The 22699-nt window shown below is 43.2% G+C and overlaps 1 protein-coding gene across 1 annotated transcript in view; it reads left to right on the forward strand.

Moving 5' to 3' along the window:
• Positions 1–249: 249 nt before the first annotated feature.
• Positions 250–22699, forward strand: part of RPAP1 (RNA polymerase II associated protein 1) — a 128432-nt gene continuing 105982 nt past the window's right edge. Inside the window, exons 1-3 of the mRNA XM_082275309.1 lie at positions 250–542; positions 1783–1931; positions 12430–12522. Of these exons, the coding sequence (XP_082131435.1) occupies positions 356–542; positions 1783–1931; positions 12430–12522 (429 nt within the window). The 5' untranslated portion in view covers positions 250–355. The remainder of the gene's footprint in view (positions 543–1782; positions 1932–12429; positions 12523–22699) is intronic.

Genomic DNA, 22699 nt, shown 5'->3' on the forward strand with positions numbered 1-22699 from the left:
GTGTGAAGGGAAAAATTTAACTCTCAAAAAGGATACATTACACTAAGCATTTTTAGAAATGACTGAAAAGTGTTAGATCCTGATTTAGGTTATTACTGTCTGTGTCTTCCTGTCCAGGTGACAGCTGCACTTCTCATTTCTTGTCCTGCAGTCACAGGGACAGGAAGTGAGGTGAAATCTCCCCAATGGAGGTATTCAAAACTAAAAAGAGACGTTTTGGCTGAAGTTATATCTCCTAATGCTTTGCAAATAACAACCCAATACTAATTTTGAGTTCTAATGAACTTATTTTAATAGTTGTGATGATGTTCAGCCCACCTTTGTTTTGTTCCAGACATCCTGAAAGAAGATCAAGATGTTGTCGCGTCCTAAGCCTGGGGAGTCGGAAGATGATCTCTTAAAGTTCCAGAGTCAGTTTCTTGCTGCTGGTTGTTCTGCAGCTGCAAAAGTTGTGAGAAAAGCCGATAAGAGGAAAGGGTCTGAGGAAACAAGCAAAGAAGCTAGTGGGGGAACAGAGGAAAGAGATGTCGTGTCTATGGAAGGTAAAGATGTGTGTCCTGAAAATTCACAGTGCTTCCTGTTATTTTACTTGTTTGTCCACAAACTTGTCATAAGGGAAATATGTCTTTTTTTGCTTGCCTTTTTTTGAAAATGCTAGTCGCCTAGATTTGTCTGGTTTCAGAACTTTGAGTCCCTGACCTGGAACAATTATGCAAATCAGTCTGGTCACAGAAAATTAGGAAATCTTCATTTGCATACTTGTTCTATCAGTGACCACCAGAAGGTCAGCATAACAGCCAGGTAGTTTTGTGAGGAAAAAGGACAGCAATGGCAGGCTACACATTTCTGTCTGGACAGGTGTACCTAAAGCAACCATGTCACTACCCCAAAACTGTAAAGTGTGATGCAGTGACAGTCAGAGCTGTCTAATACCGGAGGGGGGGGGGGCATACGTCCACACGAGAATGAAGACTTATGTCACCGCCCGCTGGAGAAATTTGCTTTATTCATCATGCTTTTTTTTTGGCTGGCGATAGGGTTGCTTGAAAGCAGCCCTTCACCAAAAAACAAGGTCACTGTTTTGTCATGCCTGTCCACGGATGTGGACTAAAAAACAGACATGCAGTATTATTTCTGATGCAGTGTTACCATGTGTTGTGGTGTGGTGCAATTCAAACTGAATTCGAAACGAATGGCACCTCAACTTGCTAACACATGCAACACACGTTACAACACACTGCATTGCAAAAGTGTGTTTTAGCCCTCTGCTTTAGCACCCCCTCCATCTCCTTTTAAAAATTGCTGCATCCCATGAGAACAGGTTGCTGCAGTGTATTTTTGTAAGATTTGAAATACTCAGCATTCCCTGGGATCTAGCCAGAAGGATCATGAAATCACACTACCATGCCATGTGGAAATCAGGGTAAGTATGAATTTTATTAAGTTTTCATAATGTTTTCATATTGCTTTTGAATAAAATCCCTACTAAATTGTTTATTTTTTAAATAGGATTTTTTTTTATAGAATATGGATATTGCCCCTCAAAAAAAAATAGAGGTTCATTATTAACCTAATGTAATCTATTCCCATGATATGGTAACTAAGGCCTTTTTCACCTTTAAATATGGCCTTATATTTTATATGCATTAAAATTTTGTTTTACAAGTGTTGGTTTGCCATATTATGCTATTAAAGTGGAAAAAAGCACAAGTATAACTAGCTTTTGGATTAACCGAGTTACTAAAACGTAAACAATATTCTCTAATATTTGTTTTGTTTCAGAATTCCCCGATTTGCCTCCAATTCTAACACCAGGACCATCTAAAAAGTCAAAAGTTGCTGGAACACGAGTTCGTTTTTCTGAAGAAGATCCAGAAGATATATTTGAAAAACATGACCAGCATATCACTACAGTTATCTCAAAAATCATTGTGAGCTTTTTCGTTTGTTTTCTGTTTGTGTTAGAGTTTATTCTATTGAAATTAGTTTTTCAGATGGTTCCAGACTGAACCACAGGGTACAGTGTGTCTATGGATGGGTGAGTGTAAATGAATGATCATCCATTTACATCCGTCTATTTCTGTGTTTGTTAAGGGCTCTATTTATTCAACCAGAACAAGGCTGCGTTCTTTTCTGTTATGGCCTCATTTATATGGGCGCACTACAGCGTTTACCCATGCGAGGGCCGTGTTAGCTATGCTGGCAGTCTCATTCATGTAAGTTGGGAAGCAGCAGCTGCACAACCACAGCCACTGCTCCCAATTTGACAGCCGTGCGGGTGTCCGTTTCCACACTTAGACAGTGTGCGTTAAGGTCACGCATTTGAAATGGCTGTGCTTAAGCAGCCACTGGGTCCCAATTGTCTTGAATAGGACTGCCTACATGGGGATTCATGGAACACCTGTGCCCTCGCATGGGTGTACGCTGCAGTACACTTGTGCGAATGAGGCCTTGAACATATTTGAATGGATGTAAACGGACGTCTGTTTACGTCTGTTTTGCTTATGTCTATTTTTAGGTGGCTAGCAGACACAGCAAAACGCTAGGAGCTCAGTGCACCCAAAGGTGCAGGAGTTTCTTTGTCGTTTGTAGGTCAGCCCATTTAAATGAATGGCCTGCCCGATGGGTGTCACGCCAAAATGTGTAGTAAAAAAGAAAAAGCCTGAAAAACACGCAATTACGCAACGCTAATATGTGACTGCAGCCTTAAAGGCTAACTCCAGCCATATATTTGTGTGTTGTGTGTTTTTATATATATATATATATATATATATATATATATATATATACATATATATATACATACAGTGCCTTAAAGTATTCTTACCCCTTGAAATTTGTAACCCCTTGTTACAACCAACAATTTATTTTATTGGGATTTTATGTGACAGACCAACACAAAGTGGCACATAATTGTGAAGTGGAAGGAAAATGATAAATGGTTTTCAAAATTTTTTTACAAATATCTGAAAAGCATGGCGTGCATTTTTATTCAGCCCCCTTTACTCTGATACCCCTAACTAAAATCTAGTGGGACCAATTGCCTTCAGAAGTCACCTAATTAGTAAATAGAGTCCACAGCATGGTAAGGTTTTAAAAAATATCCCAACTTTGATCATCTCATGGTGCACCTTTAAATCCATCGTCCGAAAATGGAAAGAGTATAGCACAACTGCAAACCTACCAAGACATGGCCGTCCACTTAAACTGACAGACCGGGCAAGGAGAGCATTAATCAGAGAAGCAGCCAAGAGGCCCATGGTAACTCTGGAGGAGCTTCAGAGATCCACAGCTCAGGTAGGAGAATCTGTCCACAGGACAACTATTAGTCGGCACTCCACAAATCTGGCCTTTTTGAAAGAGTGGCAACAAGAAAGCCATTGTTGGGAGAAAGTCATAAGACGTCCCGTTTGCAGTTTTCAAGAAGCCATGTGGGGGACACAGCAAACGTGGAAGAAGGGGCTCTGGTCAGATGAAACCAAAATTGAACTTTTTGGCCTAAAAGCAAAATGCTATGTGTGTCAGAAAACTAATACTGCACATCACCGTGAACACACCATCCCTACCGTGAAACGTAGTGGCAGCCTCATATTGTGGGGATGCTTTTCTTCAGCAGGGACAGGGAAGCTGGTCAGAGTTGATGAGAAGATGGATGGAGCCAAATACAGGGCAATCTTAGAAGAAAACCTGTTAGAGTCTGCAAAAGACTTGAGACTGGAGTGGAGGTTCACCTTCCAGCAGGACATCGACCCTAAACATACAGCCAGAGCTACAGTGGAATGGTTTCGATCAAAGCATATTCATGTGTTAGAATGGCCCAGTCAAATTCCAGACCTAAATCCAATTAAGAATCTGTGGCAAGACTTGAAATTTGCTGTTCACAGACACTCTCCATCCAATCTGACAGAGCTTGATCTAATTTGCAAAGAAGAATGGGCAAAAACATTACTCTCTAGATGTGCAAAGCTGGTAGAGACCTATCCAAAAAGACTTGCAGCTGTAACTGCAGCAAAAGGTGGATCTACAAAGTATTGGCTTGGGGGCTGAATACAAATACACACCACACTTTTCACATATTTATTTGTAAAAAAATGTTTAAAACCATTTATCATTTTTACACACACACACACACATCCAAAAATGGAAAGTAAAGAGAAGTTCAAATCAATATGTCATTATTTAATATTTTGTTTTCCTTCTTAACGGCATTTATTAATAGCTTCCTGTATTTCTCAGCATTGAGGACACCATTGATCCTGACCAAATCTCCAACTCCATTTGCAGAAATGCATTACTGAGCCACTCTCCAGCCCTTTGAAGAACACACTGGCCCCTGCTACAGCCAGATATTTTAGATTTTGATTCATCCATCCAGATCACCTTCTGCTATTTTTTGCACCCCAGGTCTTGTGTTTTCAAGCATTGGATGTGGAAACAAGGCTAAACAACTATGCATTAAAACATAGGAACTCGGTTGCAGAAAAAAATGCAGCAGGTGCACTGAACTGATGAGTCAAAATCTGAAATATTTGGTTGTAGCAGGAGGCAGTTTGTTCACTGAAGGGCTGGAGAGCAGAACAATATTAAGTGCCTGCAGGCAACGGTGAAGGTGCAAGTTCAATGCAAGTTTGGAGCTGCTTTTCTGCAAATGGAGGTGGAGATTTGTCACGATCAATGTTGTCCTCAGTGGCTAGAAATACAGGCATATACTTATCCATCATGGCATGCCATCAGGGAGGAGTGTGATTGACCTCAAATGTATTCTGCAGCAGGGCAATGACTCCAAACATGCAGCCAATGTCATTAAGAACTATCTTCACATAAAGAACAAGGAGTCCTGGAAGTGATGGTTTGGCCCCCACAGAGCCCTGATCTCAACATCGAGTCTGTCTGAGAATTTGTGAGGAGAAAAAGGATTTGAGGCAACCTACTTTCAAAGTAGAGCTGTGGTTTGTTCTCCAAGATGTTTAGAACAACCTACCTGTTGAGTTTCTTCCACAACTGTGTGCAAGTGTAACAAGAAAAATATATGCCGGTCAAAGGGTGGTCACATCAAATATTGATTTGATTTGGATTTCTCTTCTGTTCATTTGCTTTTCATTTTTGGTAATTGCTAAACTATTTCTGAAAGCATTCTTAATTTACAGCATTTTTCCACTCATAACTAAAACTTTTGCACAGTGTGTGTGTGTGTGTATGTATATGTATATATATATATATATATATAAAATATAATATAAATTTTGGGTACTGTGGAATTTGACTGAGGGTATCCCTCCCCCATTCTACTTCAAAGGTGTTTTATGTTGTTTGTGTCCCTGAAAGAATTTACAACGCATCCAGTCTTAATAACACCTCTCACAGGGACAGAAGTGAATAGAAATTTCTCCAGCAGGGACACAACAATAAAAATCTTTCCTCATCCTATTCAGACAAAAATAGCTTTGTCTGGAGTTGGGCTTTGTTTTTCTGGCTCTTCGGATGTATACCAGTTCAAGGTCAGTGACATCATTTTCAGTAAAAAGGAATGGTCTCAGCTTGGGTCTGCACTAGCATACAGCCTGAGAGGTAAAGAATAGCTGCTTATATCAGTGGCCTCTGTGAGAGGTATTAAGCTTAACTTTACTATTAAACTGAACTCTACGCAGATGTAATATATATAATGCAGATATGCATTTATTATTACATCTAATGTAATTTGTTAAATATATGCAGTGTAAACACCTTAATTTGACTTTGAATAAGACTTTTACAATCCCCTGTACAGCAGAGCTCAGATTGTGGGAGGGAGAAGCAGAACAATGGGCCAGACAGTTGTGCTGCATTGTTCATGTGCTAACGAAACATGCTGATTGGTAGCAGGAGCATAGTGACAGAAGAGATGAGCTCATCAGTCTGCTGCTTTTCTTTTCTCTGTCCAGTCATGGGCTGGGGGAGAGACAAAACCTATAAATGTGCCTTAAAGTGAATGACCTCATCTCCTCATCCAGCGATATAAACTCCTTCACCAGTACTTCCACGTCACTGTTCTTCCAGGCTCTGCTTTATTGACCATCGTGATTGGCCTGGGGTGAAGTAACTCTTCATTTATTGCAGAATAGGCATACATAGTCTTTTCTGCAATACAGCCTTCCTGGTAGCTATTATTTGTTTCATTAAAGTTTCACCTAAATTGCAGCAGAGCAAAATAAGGTTTCTCTATCGCTCATTGACAGACGTAGTCTTCTTGATTCTCAAGAGCTGGGTTATGTTGTCTCCGCAGGAGTAGGACTAGGCAGAATGACAAAACGTTCTGGCTCCACCCTAGGGGGCAGTCCCTGAGGGTATATCCTCCCTCTCTCTGCTACAGGGAATCAGTTTTTTTCTGTCTAGTCAGGAGTAAGGACCTAAGTTCCTTGCTGGGATCTTTTGGTCCTGGCAAGACTTTTTTTCTTAAGAAAAAGACATTTTTTTAGGTAGTTTTCTCCAGTGTTTTTTTCCTGTGAGATCTTCAAGCAAAAATGCCGGACTGGGCGACACTTGTGGTCACCCCAGCCGGCCTACGAGCGCGTGCAGACCAGGCATTGCGCTTGGTCGGCCGCGACATATTCAAGTAAGTATGCGGGGCCGGGCGACGGGCTGGATGTGAGATCCAGTGGTCACCCCGGTTTCTGCCTAAAAGCGCGTGCAGACCAGTGCGCTGAGTCGGCCGCGACGGAGTCCCAGTAAAGGGACTGACTTTGCGAGTTAAAAGCTCGCTTGGACGCCAGGACCAGAGAGTCGAGGCGTCCACAAACCCCCACCTCGGTGGAGAGGGTATTATGAAGAGAGGGTGCCTGTCGGTTCGGTATGGTGAGTAAAACGCTCCCTTTTTTTCCTCATTTATGAGGCAGTATATATTATGGGCCCCTCCATATATGGTCAGTATATATCTGACACTTACAAGTCCCCCTTGTAATACAGCATGTGTTTGTGGGAAGTGGACTTGGTTCAAGAGCTAACACTCTACCCAGCAGACTGTAACATTACAGCAAACATAGGAGGTATAATCCTACCTTATGTGCAGTGTATCTCTGTAGATCCATATGTCACCTCTCAGCAGAGTGCAGGTGGATGTGCTGGGAAGACTATATCGGCGGTCCGCCGCCATTTTGCCGTAGACCGAATGCATGTATGTCCTCAGGTCACGCCGGCCGCCATGTTTTTGGAGTCTTATGTCTCTTCTATGGGGGCGGCCATGTTTTGTGAGCCCAGCTTCCTCGTGGAGGGCTGGGAACGCCGGAAGGCGTACACAGGGGGTGGAGCCACGCCTTCTGCCCGGGAAAAAGCAAACAGCTCCTTCCAGTCTGTGTAAGACAGACGCTGGCTGCAGTTTGTTGGAAACTGCACTGCATCGGTTGGTGAGCCTTGGGGGTCCCTCTCTCTCTCTCTGGGATCGAGAAGCAGGTACTCTGAGGGGCGCTATTGCGCTAGGGCGAGACACACAAAAAAAAAAAAAAAAAAAAAGTTTTTTTGTTTATTGCTGGCAAAAGTGTCCTGTTTTAACATGGACCCTGCCACTCATGTATCTCCTCCGGATCCCCTCGAGGGGTCTGCGGGATCCTCCAGCACCCCATTGACAATTGAATCTTTGTCAGCCATTATGGAAACTTTTGTGTCCCGGGTGGAAGTGGCTTGTCAGGGACAGGGCGCAAGAAAGCGACCCCCGCCTAACCCCTTATTATCTGAAACCTCGGATTCAGACTCTGAGCCTATTTCTGCAGTTGCAGGTACTTCATCTGGTATTGGTGTCTCGGGTCCTGTCTCTTCAGACAGTGAGGAGGATGTTTCGGCATCTGCCATAGCCCGAGAGGAAGCGTTGGTAAACGCACTCATTGTATCTGTTCAAGAGACTTTAAGGTTACAGGGTATTCCATCAGAAATAGCTGAAACTGAGATCCCTTTTGGGACTAAAAAGCGCATCAAAGTGGCAAAGGTTTTTCCATTGCCCAAATGTTTTGGCAATCCAATCGATGAAGAATGGCGTCTGCCAAAACGCACTTTTAATATTTCCAAACGCATTGACAGGCGTTATCCGTTTGAGGAAACCCTTATTAAGAAATGGACAGAACCACCTGTGGTGGATTCACCAATTGCTAGATTGAATAAAGCCACGGTTATTCCTTTAGAAGACGCTCCGTCTTTTAAAGATCCAGTGGATCGCAAGATAGAAGCTATGTCTCGCACCATGTTTTCCTTGATTGGATCAGCTTTCAGGCCAATAATTGCTATTGGTCTGGTTTCGCAGGCTGTAACTGAATGGACCAAGTGGTTACGCCGGGACTTAGAAGAAGTCCCTCAGGCGGTATCAGATTTGTTGGAACAAATGATACAGGGGTTACAGTTTGTATGTGATGCGGCGTTAGACGCCACTCCATTAATGGCGCGAGCATCAGTCTCAGCAGTGGTTCTCAGGCGTACACTGTGGCTAAAAGGTTGGATAGCCGACCAAGGTTCCAAAAAAGCATTGGCTAATATCCCCTTTTCAGGAGAACGTCTATTTGGAGCCAACTTAGATGAGATCATTAAGGATCTCACCGGTGGAAAAAGCACCTTTTTACCGCAAAATTTTAAAGGTAGAGGAACTCGTCAAAGACGAGGGCCTTCTTTTTCTACTCACAAGAGGTTTTTTCGTCCAGCGGGTGAAAAAACTAAGTCCTCCAAGGTTCCTACAGGAGGCGTCAGGGGTCGTTGGTCGGGCAAGCAAAAGCCCGCCCCCTCCAGACCTGAAGATAAACCATCCAAAGCCTGAAGGTGCGCCCCCACCCATAACTGGGGTGGGGGGACGTCTTCGCCGGTTCCCGTATCCATGGCTTTCCAGAATCCCGGACAAATGGGTTTGCGAAGTCATAAAGTCAGGGTACAAGATCGAGTTTCGATCTCTCCCACCGGCGCGATTCTTCCCTTCCAATATCCGACTATCTCCGGATCGTCTAGAAGATCTGCGGAGAGCAGTCACAGATCTACTACAACAAGGAGTGGTAGTCCACGTTCCTTGGACAGAACGGTTTCAAGGGTTTTATTCAAACCTGTTTACAATACCCAGGAAAGAGGGCAAAGTGCGTCCAATTCTGGACTTAAGAGCACTCAATTCTTTCGTCAACATAAGAAGATTCAGAATGGAGTCCATTCGCACGGTAGCAGCCTTCCTACATCCAGGGGATGTCCTAGCGTCCATAGACATCAAGGACGCCTATCTTCACATTCCCATTTTCGCAGGACATCAGCGTTTTCTACGCTTTTCCGTAGAGGAGTACCACTATCAGTTTGTGGCGTTACCTTTCGGTCTCGCCACAGCTCCGCGGGTCTTCACAAAGGTGTTGGCCCCAATGTTGGCACTTCTGCGCCAAAGAGGTATATCGATTCTAGGTTACCTAGACGATCTTCTGCTTCATGCAGAGTCTCCTCAGACCTTGCTACAAAACATAGAAATTACTATGATTTCTTTACAGGAATTCGGGTGGCTGGTGAACCAGCAAAAGTCTTTTCTGGTTCCCACCCAGAGGCTCGAATATCTGGGTCTAATTCTAGACACAGTCAGGACAAGAGTGTTTCTTCTGGTAGGGAAACTTCGAAAGATTCAATCAGCAGTCCAGTTGTTACTGTCCAACAGCTGGTCTTCCCTTCGGACTTGCATGAGGGTTCTGGGGTTGATGGTGGCTTCATTCGAAGCAGTCCCATTTGCCCAGTCCCATACCCGAATTCTTCAGCAAGAGATTCTCCTCAGATGGAATCGGAATCCGGAATCCCTGGACAATCAGATACGATTGAACAAACAGACCAGAGAGTCTCTGGTTTGGTGGCTTCGGTCTCCAATGCTCAGCCAGGGAAAGTAATTTCTGCCAATATATTGGACGATAGTGACCACGGATGCCAGTCTATCCGGATGGGGAGGAATTCTCGGTCAATTATCTGCCCAGGGACTTTGGTCCCCGGAAGAATCCAGATTACCGATAAATGTATTGGAACTGAGAGCGATCAGACTTTGTCTGATTCACTGGACCGAGCAGCTCCAGGGCAGCCCGGTTCGGATCCAGTCGGACAATGCCACGGCCGTGGCTTATGTCAATCACCAGGGGGGCACCAAGAGTGTCCGAGCGGCCAAAGAAGTGGCTTGCATTCTTCGCTGGGCAGAACGATATGTTCCAGCAATCTCTGCGGTGTTCATTCCGGGGGTGGAGAATTGGCAGGCAGATTATCTCAGCCGTCAGACCCTGGATCAGGGGGAATGGTCCCTCCATCCAGACGTTTTCCACCAGTTGTGCCTACGGTGGGGCACCCCGGATGTGGATCTGTTGGCATCACGATTCAACAGGAAAGTTCAGAGATTCGTGGCTCGCTCCCGCGATCCTCTAGCAGAAACCGCAGACGCACTGATCGCCCCGTGGGGGCAATACCAGCTAATGTATGCCTTCCCTCCTCTCGCGTTACTGCCAAGACTTCTTCGCAGGGTAGAGGAGGAAGGAATCCCAGTAATCCTGGTAGCTCCGGACTGGCCTCGTCGAGCTTGGTACGCCGACATGGTCAGACTGGTGGCGGACGTCCCATGGAGACTTCCTCTCAGGGAGGATCTACTGTCTCAGGGACCGATCTTCCATCCTGCTTTACGATCGCTGGCTTTAACGGCCTGGCTATTGAGACCCAGGTGCTGAAGGACAAAGGTTTGTCAACTTCAGTTATTCCTACTCTAGTTGAAGCAAGGAAAGCGACTTCCAGAAAGATTTATCATCGCACATGGAAGTCCTACATTGCATGGTGTGAACCTTTGGGGTTCCGTCCTCGGTCTTATTCGATTAGTCGAATATAGGCTTTTCTGCAACAAGGGGTTGAGCAGAAACTGGCCTTGAGTACTATCAAGGGTCAGGTCTCAGCATTAGCCATCTTCTTTCAGAAGCCTTTGGCTACTCATTCCTTGGTGCGGAATTTCATCCAGGGGCTGCGACATCTGGCTCCGCCAGTGCACGCGCCGTTACCCCCCTGGGATCTTAATTTAGTGTTGTCGGTTCTTCAGAAACCTCCCTTTGAAGATATTAGGGAGATTCCTCTACCCACGTTGTCCCAGAAGGTGGCCTTCTTGGTGGCTATTACTTCTGCACGCAGGGTGTCAGAACTGGCCGCATTATCTTGTCGTTCACCATATCTGGTGGTTCATAGAGATAAGGTGGTTCTTCGTCCGAATCCATCCTTCCTACCAAAAGTGGTTTCAGAATTTCATCTGAATGAAGAAATTGTATTACCTTCCCTGTGTCCTAAGCCCAGTCATCCTCGGGAATTTGCTTTGCACTCCTTGGATGTGGTCCGGGCGATCAGGGTATACTTGAAAACGACAGACTCGTTTCGCAAGACGGATTCACTTTTGTGATCCCAGATGGACCCAAAAAGGGGTTGCCTGCATCTGCCGCGACCATTTCCAGATGGATCAGACAGACGGTAGTACAGGCTTATTCTATTAAGGGTCGGGAGCCCCCGTTCCCTGTTAAGGCGCACTCCACTCGGGCACTTAGTGCGTCATGGGCCTTTCGCCATCAGGCGTCAGTGGTCCAGGTGTGCAAGGCGGCTACCTGGTCGTCGGTGCATACCTTCTCTAAACATTATAAAGTTGATGTAATGGCATCGTCTGATGCCTCATTTGGCCGCAAGGTTTTGCAGGCCGCAATTTGAGGAGACCAGTGGTCTACCTCGAGGGTTTTTTCCGTTGGAAAATTTTTCTTTAGTCTCATTCTTTGTTTATAATGAGCCTTTAAAACTTCTAGTTTGGCACCGGTTGGGCCTACTAGATTGGATTTGATTTTGTCAATCCCACCCCTCATTTGTGGCACTGCTTCTGGATGTCCCAGCTCTTGAGAATCAAGAAGACTACGTCTGTCAATGAGCGATAGAGAAAAATGGATTTTTGTAAGAACTTACCGTAAAATCCTTTTCTCTTAAGCTCATTGACAGACGTAGTACCCGCCCCTCTATCATTGAGTTGGGTTGGGTTAATTTCTCTGTACTGCTTTAAACAGAACTGATTCCCTGTAGCAGAGAGAGGGAGGATATACCCTCAGGGACTGCCCCCTAGGGTGGAGCCAGAATGTTTTGTCATTCTGCCTAGTCCTACTCCTGCGGAGACAACATAACCCAGCTCTTGAGAATCAAGAAGACTACGTCTGTCAATGAGCTTAAGAGAAAAGGATTTTACGGTAAGTTCTTACAAAAATCCATTTTTCCTGTCCTACCAGACAGGAACATGCTGTGTGGCAAAACTGTGAAAATCTCAGTACTGGATGGACAGACAAACAAATTAATGGCCAGGTAAAATTGCTCCAATGTATGTATTCTGTGTATTTAGCTGTTTTCTTGGATTTCTGATTGCTTGTTTTTGAGCTTACACAGCCACACTATATAATTTTTTTCCCCCTGTGTCTGCAGGAACGGGACACAAGTACTGCTATCATCACAGCACCGGTTCCTACAGGAGAGCCCTTTCCCCGGGTCTTTCACAGATCAGAGATACCTAGTGAGGTGAGAGAATGCTGTCTGTATTATTTCTTCCTGGAAAGCTAATCGGTACATCGTATTTGAACTGTATTTGGTATATGTTGATCTGAACGGAAACCTGTAATTGAGATAAAGAATGCCATATTTGAACTGCTTAAAATGCTGCTTGCCTGGCTGATCCTCCCATCTGTATTTTCACTGACCTGGAATACGCATCCAGGTAGTGAAGTTAAGAACTACTGATTTTCTCACTTTTGCCAGGTCATCAAACTAGAAAGTCCTGAAGACAATAGCTAAGCATAAAATGCGAAAAGCATTTTCAGAAGAGACTGACCAGTAGAGACCAACCTCAGTAGATTCCATATCTCTGTTCTCATTGGTTTACAATATAGTATTACTATCTCTTTTTAGGAAGCAAGCTAGCTTGCTGCTTCACACACCTCTTGGGCACAGAGACTTGTCATGCATAATGGACCAATAATTGGTTGTGGGAGGGAGCTGGTTCACCCATTGCTGTGTGCTTGTTAGAGATCCTGATACTCTTAGGAGGACATTGAAAGGTGCGCAAGTAATGGAAGAGTCCTGCTTTTCATTGAATTTGCACCTTTACAAATTATTTTCTATAAAGACTATTACTTTTCAGAGTTTAAGCCCAACTGAGATTTCAGAAAAAACACCTACATAACATTGAACAGTGAGCAGAAAGAGCAGAAAGCTTAAATGTAAGACTAACTGTTTGCCATTGGCTAGCACAATATCTCTGCTGCTCCCTACACTGGAAACAGGGGATGTTGGGTTGTGAAAGAACAACTAACTTAAAAAATATGCATATTGGTACTTTTTGGTACTTTTTATCCGTTTAATACATTTTTATCATTCTTTTGTTCTAACACCTAGTGCACTGCCCTTGGACACCTTTAAAACTTTTTATTAAAATGGCAAAAACATACTCGCAGACATAAAGGGCAAAAATTGCATTGAATGAGTCCACCACATGTGGAAGTGAACATATCCCTGTAATTGGACTTCTGACACGTTTCGGGAGACACGCTCCCTTCCTCAGTCTTTTTCATCTTTTCACACATCTTCAGTTCCATTTCCCTTCACTAATACATATAGTGCATGTTATCCATTAAAACTGATGGCAACTGAGGTTTGGTTCAAACAACTTTTAGCCTTGGTGTTTGCATTTGCTCCACATAGTTGTTTAATTTAGAAGGTAAGTTCACCTTTAGTAACATGTTACACCCTAAATATTGGTTTCTGTGCAACCCCTCCGCCGGGTGGTACAGCAGGTGGGGGTGCTAGTCCCCCACAGCCATTCTCCCATTTTAAAATCATCTTCGCCAACACAGCCAAATCATTCATTCACAGAGATCTGTAAATAGATAAACCACAAGTCTCATCTGCCACTGTGGCAGATGGACTTGTAGTTTCAATGGACTGTAAGCGTGCTGATTAGCATACTTGTAGTCCATTTACTCTTCCTGTAGCTCTGAAATTGACAGCCTGTTCAGAGCTGTAGGGAAGGTTCTGCAAGAGCTTTACATTGCATCTGCGATCTACAGATTCGCGTGTGCAATGTTCTTCTTGAGAAAAAAAATAATGCATTTTTTTTTAACCTCCAAAAACAAGTGCATTTATATATATATATATTTTTTTTTTTTTAAAAGGTCAACTTATCCTTCAATGACCGAATCTAAAATTGCTTATCGCTTGTGGTTCCAGATTGCGATTTGTGGGAAGTCTTCTATCTAATTATATGTTCTCCAGAAGGGATCCAAGCTTGTATTCATAACTTATGGCTCCTTGCAGTGTAAACATAAGATTATATAGGTATATGAAGCAGATCCATTCCTTGTTTTCACCATTTGTCTAGAGCAATGGGGGAACCCTTGAAATATTTTCAGTATATAAACAAACAAGCAAAGCGCCTCTAAGTGCAGTATTGATTTATTTCATGGGAAGCACACAATAATGTACAAACTCACATGGGATAAGAGATCTTAGGCTCAGTCTAATGCCGGTGAGCCGCGGGGATGATGGTGAAATCCAGCGTCCGGGAATGGAATGGTAACTGTAGCCAGTTAGATGAAGACGGAGAGGCCGGCTGTAAGTCTTCCGGGTTCGGCTAGTGTCCGTGTACCAGGCTGGAACGCAGCATATGCCACGTGAAGTCACCCGGATCAGGAGAATGACACGACGTGTTTCAGAGCATGCGCCAAGCTCACAATGGGCATGCATGCTCTTTTTTCAAGTGTAGGTACGGGTGAATCAAAAAGGAGCCTCATTTATATCAACAAGGTAAATAAAATGGGAATGCCCATCAGTATGACAACCAATTAAAAGGACAATGGGAGTGCTAAGAACAAAAGAGCTATGGAAAAAAAGCAACAATACCCTATATAATACAAATAAAATATTTGTACATCTAAAAGAGTAATGAGCAATCAATTAAAATGCATAGTATAACCAAATACAACAAAGGTAGAAAAGTTAGTGAAGTAATTAAAGATATATATATATAATAGAAAATTATATTTAGAAGATAGTGAATAGTAATAATAAATATAACTAAAAATTGAAATAATAATGATAGTGAAAATAAAGGAAAAATAAAAATAAAATAATAAATAAAATAAAAGTAAAAATAACAATAACTAAAAATAAAAATCGTCGGTCCATTCTCATCCGATCCGCTGAACGAATGGAAAATAGGGTTTCCATCCGTCCAGATTTGATGGATCGGATCTGATGTCAGTGGACATGTCTCCGCTGACATCCGATGCCCCACAGAGATGCATGGGGTGACCGTTCAGATCCGCCAAAAAAACTGACAGGCTGATCGGAAAGGTCCGCCTGTGTGAAAGGGGCCTAAAGTATTACTTCACGTTTGTTCCCTGTTAATAGGCAATGTTATATATGCAAAGTTGCTATCAAGTACACTAGTGGAGGTACAGAGAATCAAGAAAATTAAAGGCTTGCGGCCCCCCTTAGACACTCGTTGAAGGCCAGTGGAGCCATCTGTCCCAGATCTTATTGAATTTATTTGAGCAACCCCTATATATATACACAATTCTCTTATATGGCAATGTGTTATAGACCTCTATTATCCAAGTATTGAACTCAGGGGGTGTACTACACATCCATTGTCTAGCGATGCATTTCCTGGCAATATATAATGTTTTGTGGAGAAAATTTTTGGTAAATGTATCCATGTCTGTGTCAGGAAAAATTCCTAAAAGACATGGCTTAGGAAAAAGTGTTAACGGGGATCCCATCTCATCATGTAAGAACTGCATGACCTGTTTCCAGTATCCCTGTATCAGTGGGCATTGCCAAAGGAGGTGATAGAATGTTCCTTGCTCATGGGACATGGGACACATGGTACCTTGATACCTTTTATATCTGACCAATCTAATGGGAGTGAGGTAGGAGAGGTGAAGAATATATTGTTGTGTCAGACGGTCTGACAGCTTGGAGGACACCACCTTGCAGCCGGCAAGTGCCTCCCCCCCCCCCCCCCCCCCCCCCGTTCCTCATCATCCAGGGCACCAACATCCCCCATCCACCTCCCCTGGAGTTCACAGGCCAGCTTGGATTAGGAGGGAAGATGCAGTTCAGTGTAGAATTTTGCAATCAGTATCTGAAGAACATATGGTAAGGCAGTGCATACCTTCAGTTGGTCAAATGGTTTGAGGCATCCATCCACCACTATGAGAGTCAAAAAATATACACCCCCTAGAGCTCCACATATGTGTTATTATATAACATATATGATATTGAGGGAAGCTCAGCATAACCGTCACTATGTCTCAAATACATCTATATTGATAGAGTAGTGAAATTCTATCCCCTAGTATCTCTGCCCCTTCAAGTCCACTCACTATGGTGCATAACGGGTCAATTGAGGAGTGTGACCATGTGGGATATAGAAAGGATAGGAATCTGAATTTGTCCATCTTATCTATGTGAAAGAGATGGGACAACTGGGACGCCATATAGTATGTATCAAGATCCAGAAGTGCTGCACCCCCAAGATCTGTAGGGTTTTTAAATTTCCTCCAAGGCAGTTTGTGTCTGCTAGTGCCCCAGTCAAATGGTTTTAGAAGGGATTCCATTAACTGAAAGTGTTTCAGGGGTAGATATAATGGGGAATGCCATAAGATATATAATATTTTGGGTAGGAGTATCATTTTGATTATGTTTATGCGGCCCATTACCCCCAAGGGTAGTCGTGCCCATATCTGAGTTTTTGCTTTAATTAGGTCACAAAGGGGTTGTATATTGTTGGGGATATAATCTGCTTGCGTATTAGTGATCCGAACACCAAGATATTTGATACAACTTACCCTCTGCAGGGAGAGGTTAGTTTGGTTGTATGCACATAGGAAAGAGTCAATAGGGAGTATTTGGGACTTGCCCCATTTATTTTAAGGCCAGAGAAAGTACGAAATTGTTCTATGAGAGCAAGGGCTGTTGTTAGGGATGCATCGGGATCTGCCAAATATAGCAGTTTATCATCTGCATACATGCTAATTTTCTCTATTATGGAACCAACTCTAAGTCCAGCCACTTCAGGGTGCGATCTTATAGCAATCGCCAGCGGTTCTGCTACCAGTGCGTATAGCAAGGGAGATAGAGGGCATCCTTGCCTGGTCCCCCTAGTAAGCGGGGCTTGATAGAGCAGTTGTACCCACTTTATACATTTCGGCCCAAAAAACATATTTGTCCAAACATCTCCAGAGATAGCACCACTTGACTGAGTCAAACGCCTTAGCTGTGTCCAAGGCGACCACCTCTCTCATGCCTATATTGTCATGTTGTGTTTGTAGATACATAAAGAGCCTTCTCAAATTAAAAGCAGTATTTTTATCCAGCATAAAGCTAACTTCGTCTACATGTATAAGCGAGAGGATCACCTGATTAAGTCTGTTGGATAAGATTTTAGCGAGAATCTTGATGTCTACTTGTAGGAGCGAGATGGGATGGTCCAAATCTTTGCCTGGTTTAGGTAGTAATACTATGAGAGCTTCTCTCATAGAGGGGGTAGGGTAGAGGTTTCAAAGATATGATTAAATAGTGATAGCATTTTTGGTATAAGTAATTGCGAATAGTGGGAGTAAAATTCTATGGGTATGCCATCAAGCCCTGGTGACTTAGATCGGGGAAATTGAGCTAAAGCTTCGGCGATTCATCAGTCGTGAGTGGTGCCGGTATGGTTGTCAGTTATCGTGGATGTATAAAGGTTTTTTATAGAATTCCCTGAATTTACCTGCTACTTGTCTAGGTTCTGTTAAGGGGTCAACCATGGTGGGTGTGCAACGCAATGACTACAGGTGGTCTATCCTAAGTTTGCCAGCCATCTCCCCATGTTCAAACTGCTTTTGTTTGTGAAAAACCAACCCATGCCGTGCCCTCTCGTATTGTAACTGTTCAACAACTCTAGTTAGCTGTTTAAGGCTTGTAGCACGGGAGGCGGGGGGTTCCTCCACAAATGCCTGCTCGGCTGCAGAGAGATCCTATATAGCCTGAGTCAGAGTCTCGGCAGATGCTGATTTTAATTTAGCTATTTGTGAGATTAGGGAGGATCTACTGTGGAGTTTGAAGGTATCCCACACTGCAGATATGGAAGCAGTATCTTCATTGGCAAGGAAAAAATTGTTCCACTCCTTACTGAGGTCATCTCCCTCTGGGAAGAGTGTAAGCCAAAAGGGGTTTAATCACCAGATGACTGGAGGGGGGAGTTTCTGCCATTCTAAGTGTGACCCAATATAGGCTGTGATCAGATAGCGTTCTGGGTGAGAAACCCACCTCAGCCAGTCTGGGGAATCAAGGTATGAGAGAGAAATATATAATCAATCCGAGACATAGAGTGGTGTGAAGAAGAGAAACACAAAAAGGCCTGTGTTGTAGGGAATTCAATTCTCCATTTATCAACAAGTTTGAATTCGGCTATGAGTCTGGTAAATTGGGTCGTATGAGGAATGGACTGGGATAGCTGTGTCACCTGTAGTTTATCGAAGCTGGAATTTAGCAAAGCATTAAAGTCCCCCAACCATATCACTGGCGTTGTAGGGTAGCGTGCCATGTGTTAAATCCCTCAACTATAATTGAGGAGCTGAATGGGGGAGGGATATAGAATGCCAACAACAGTATCGGCTTCCCAAAAATTGTTGCATTAAGGAACCCAAATCTACCAGATGGATCTACAAGAGAGCCCCGGAGCACAAAGTGAACAGATTTAGCTATGAGAATTGACACCCCCCTTGAATGTGTAGTGCAGGTGGAGTGATAAACCCACCCAATCCAAGGATGTTTGAGCGCCATCTGGAGGCGACCCTCCACATGTGTGCCCACAAGTACTAGGATATCTGCATGTTGTTTTTTGAGAAGGGTTAAGACTGCAGATCTTTTAATTTTGTCCCTTAGACCACGGACATTCCACGTAACTAGTTTTAAGGTGGCCATCTTGTAAGTCGGCTGATGTGTTTTTAAAAGTATTGATAGGGCTGAGGGGAATTCGAAATAATCTTAAAGGGACGGGTCGACAATTTTACAGATAACTAGGTATCTTCTAGTCCAGGGGTATCCAAACTTCCTAAGCAAAAGGCCAGTTTATTGTCCTTCAGACTTTAGAGGGCAGGATTGTATCCAGCAGGAGTAGACTTATTCCTGTCATCAGCGGGAGTAAACATCATCACGTTTGGTATCGAGGGGAGGAATAGTGCTCCATTGTTGTTTACATAGGGATAAATAGTGCTCTATTAATAATGGGAGAAATTGTGCCCCATTATTGGTGTCAGTTGGCATGATAGCGCCTCATATTAGTGGCAGTAATAGTGCCCCAAGGGCCGGATAATGGCAAGCAAAGGGCCACATCCGTCCCCCGGGCCACAGTTTGGGAACCACTGTTCTAGTCAAACTTTGTCTCAAACGGATTGATTTGTAAATTGTGTCCCTTATAGCCAAAGCTATTTTTTTTACATGTGTTCTTGCCATTTTGCTAGAGGTGCACTTATTTCAGAGAGCCATGTTGCTGTAGATGTTAATTTGCATTCAGTTATTTGAAGAAAAGTGGTATGTTGTCAGAGATTCTTGGTTTCCCAGATGTCTTATTTCCTCTTAGAAAGAAATGTCATATTACAATTTTACAGTGTGTTCTAGGCTGTAATTTTTCTAGAGCTGCAATTTAGAGATATATTGCCTGCTGTAGATATAAAGGCCATGTTGAAAATGTGAATATGTGAGTCCAAAAACAGGTAGACGTGGGGCACTGGACCTAAATCTTTTTATCCGTAAATCAAGGGGTAATAATTAGGAAAATATTTGGCCCAAGAAGTCTATTTGCTACATTTTTACCTTCATGCGGTCTTATTTCTATTAACAGAAATTGATTATGGGCTCCCAAGATGATTTCTGGTGTTCTTGTTGATTTCATTTTGGAAATGTGGTCACTGTAATCCCCGGGACTCCATACCTTTTTGCCTTTCCAGCATTTTCTGATCTCACAAACCAAACTAAAGGCGGCCATAAATGGTGCGATTTTCTTTCCTGCAATCATGAGTTGCAGGAAAGAAAATTGCTTGATTTTCCTCATCAACACAGTTAATGTTAATGGGGGAATCCCTCTACGAGCTATTGTGTGCACCCCATGGAGGAAGGTGCACAGGGAGCTGTCCCTGCCGGGAGAACGCACAGTGATTATTGCTAGCAGCTATAGTCACTGGCAACAGTCGCATAAAAAATCTGACATGCTGGTTGTACCCAAGTTGATCGATGGATTGACTTGGGTACATTCAGCCTGCTCATACATCATTCAAATCTTGGCGGGTCCCTGCTGGACCAGCTGAGAGTAGGAGTGGTCAGGTGCTCAAGCCTTTACTCCAGTTTGTATTTTCACCTGCAGGGTGTCACTTTTATGTCTATATCACCTCTTAGTTCACAATGGGTTTTCTCCGGCTGCTTTCGGGGACATAGATCAGTAGAGATGGTCTGATAAACTGAGGTAAATCCACTGTGCGTTAAAGTAGCATGACAATAAAACACGACAACTTCCATAAAGATGAATACAATTTCATGGAACTGTGTGTGTGTGTGTGTGTCTATATAATATACTGTATATAATAACTGCACAGTATGTATAGCTTTTAAATCTTTGTTTTACAAATAAACATTTCATGTGGCAAGGGACTTCCAAAGCACTATGGGTTATCTCAACAGCACCACACAAATCTAAGCTTGCAAAGAAGCTTCTGCAAGCTTTTAGGCTAGGTTCACACTGGTCAATACTCTGAAAAGTCATCCATAGTGGATTTCTTTTCAGAGTACGGCTAAGAAGCCATGGTCAGGCATTTGGGAGGCCGTGTTTTTTTTTTTAAATTTATTTGTTGAACAGCATTTTAAAATGGGGCTAATGCCTCATTCCCGAGAGCCAAGCGTTTGGCTCACCGTTGAGGTGCAGCCCCATTTACTTGAATATCCAAGTTTGACAGGCAGTATTGCCTGTTAACTCTGCATGTTGTGCTAAATTTGCATTAAACTGCCTCTTCTGGCTGTTTTTTAGCCTTTGGGTGGGCTGCTGGGGGGCAGTAAAACCATGGCTCATCTTCCTGTTTTTGTCGCCCTAGGCTTTTTCAGTTCTTTTTGGTTTGATTTATTTTGAGACTTGGTCGTAGAAAGCTTTGTGTAGGGCACTGTCTTTGTATTTACTGATGCTGTTTTACCCATCTTAGTCCAGTGCAAGCTGCATAAACTATACACAATGTATTCTTTCCTACTGTCATTGCAATCTGGTCCATCTTTTACATCTCGCCATTGAAAGCCATTTTTAGACATTGGTGACATTGCCTGCGAATACATGATCCAATGACATAGTTTCCTTGGAAACCATAAAACATGATGGATTTCTCTGTGTGCCCAGTGAAGACAGCTCATTAGTGAGGAAAGCATTGGAAGGGAGCCTGCTGCAGACACTTTTAATTTCATCAAATGACACATGGCTTATAAAAAGCATCTTAGCACAGAAGTCACCTGCAGTAACAAATCACCCATCAGGCCTTCCAGGTTTAGATATTTTCTTTCCTTGCCTACAGGGTATATCTGGGTGTTTTTTTTTTTTTTTTTTTTCCATACCTTTTTATATTCTCCCTATATTATATGAATTCTTTTTCAAGGCACTTGCAACAGACCTTTGGTTGTTTGCTTGCTTAGTATATGAGCAGATTACTGAGAATGGGCTTTTGTACTAATGCCATACTAATTACAAGAAAATCATTTTGTTCTGTTCTCAAACAGAAACATTTTTCTCTCCTGTTCCTTTGCAAACTTTCATCTGAACTGTTGTGATCAGATGTTGTAAGCTGTGTATTAGCAATTAGATTATTGAACGAATACTCTTGACGATTATTTTCGTCATGTGTACTAGGCATTAGTGTGATAAAGAGGTCGATTTACCAAAAATGAACAGTGCAAAATCTGGTGCAGCTGTGCATGGTAGCCAATCCGCTTCTAACTTTAGCTTCTTCCATTAACCACTTTAAGACCAGAAGGATTTGCCCTATTTTGCGATTCGGCACTGCGTTTTTTTAACGGACAATTGTGCGGTCGTGCGTTGCTGTACCCATACGAAATGTATGTTTACGGCTGCCTGCTGCAGTACATCTGCATCGGGCGGTCGTCAACTGGTTAAGCTTTGACAAAAAACCTTGAAGCTGATTGGTTTCTGTGCAGAGCTGCACCAAATTGTGCACTCCTGTTTTAGTAAATCAACCCCTGTATGTCATAAAATTAACCACTTTCTGTCCAGCGATGTACCTGTACAATACTGGACTTTTGGTGGTTTTACCAGGATGATGCCTGCAGCTAAAGGCACACCCAGGTATTTTTTTTAGAGCAGGCGGTCGGCTCACTTATAATAGCAATCGGAGCGACACTTTCGCGTCTCTCCTATGCGCGACCAGCTGACACATCCAGTGGCTGGCCAGACAGCCAAGCAAAGCAAGAATCGGCTTTGATCGGCTGTTCGCTATAGCAAACTGGAAGCAATGACATGACATCACTTCCGGTTTACTCAGAAGCCGTCAGCGCCATTTTTTGAAAATTGAAATTCAGAAACAACCATCTTGGTGTTTTGAATGCTTTTAAAGGCACAGGAGGGATTCTGTCGCATGTCTATTGCTGTCACAAGGAGGTTTACATT

This window comes from Pelophylax lessonae (assembly GCF_965119305.1).
Source record: "Pelophylax lessonae genome assembly, chromosome: 13".
Classification (NCBI taxonomy): Eukaryota; Metazoa; Chordata; class Amphibia; order Anura; family Ranidae; genus Pelophylax; species Pelophylax lessonae.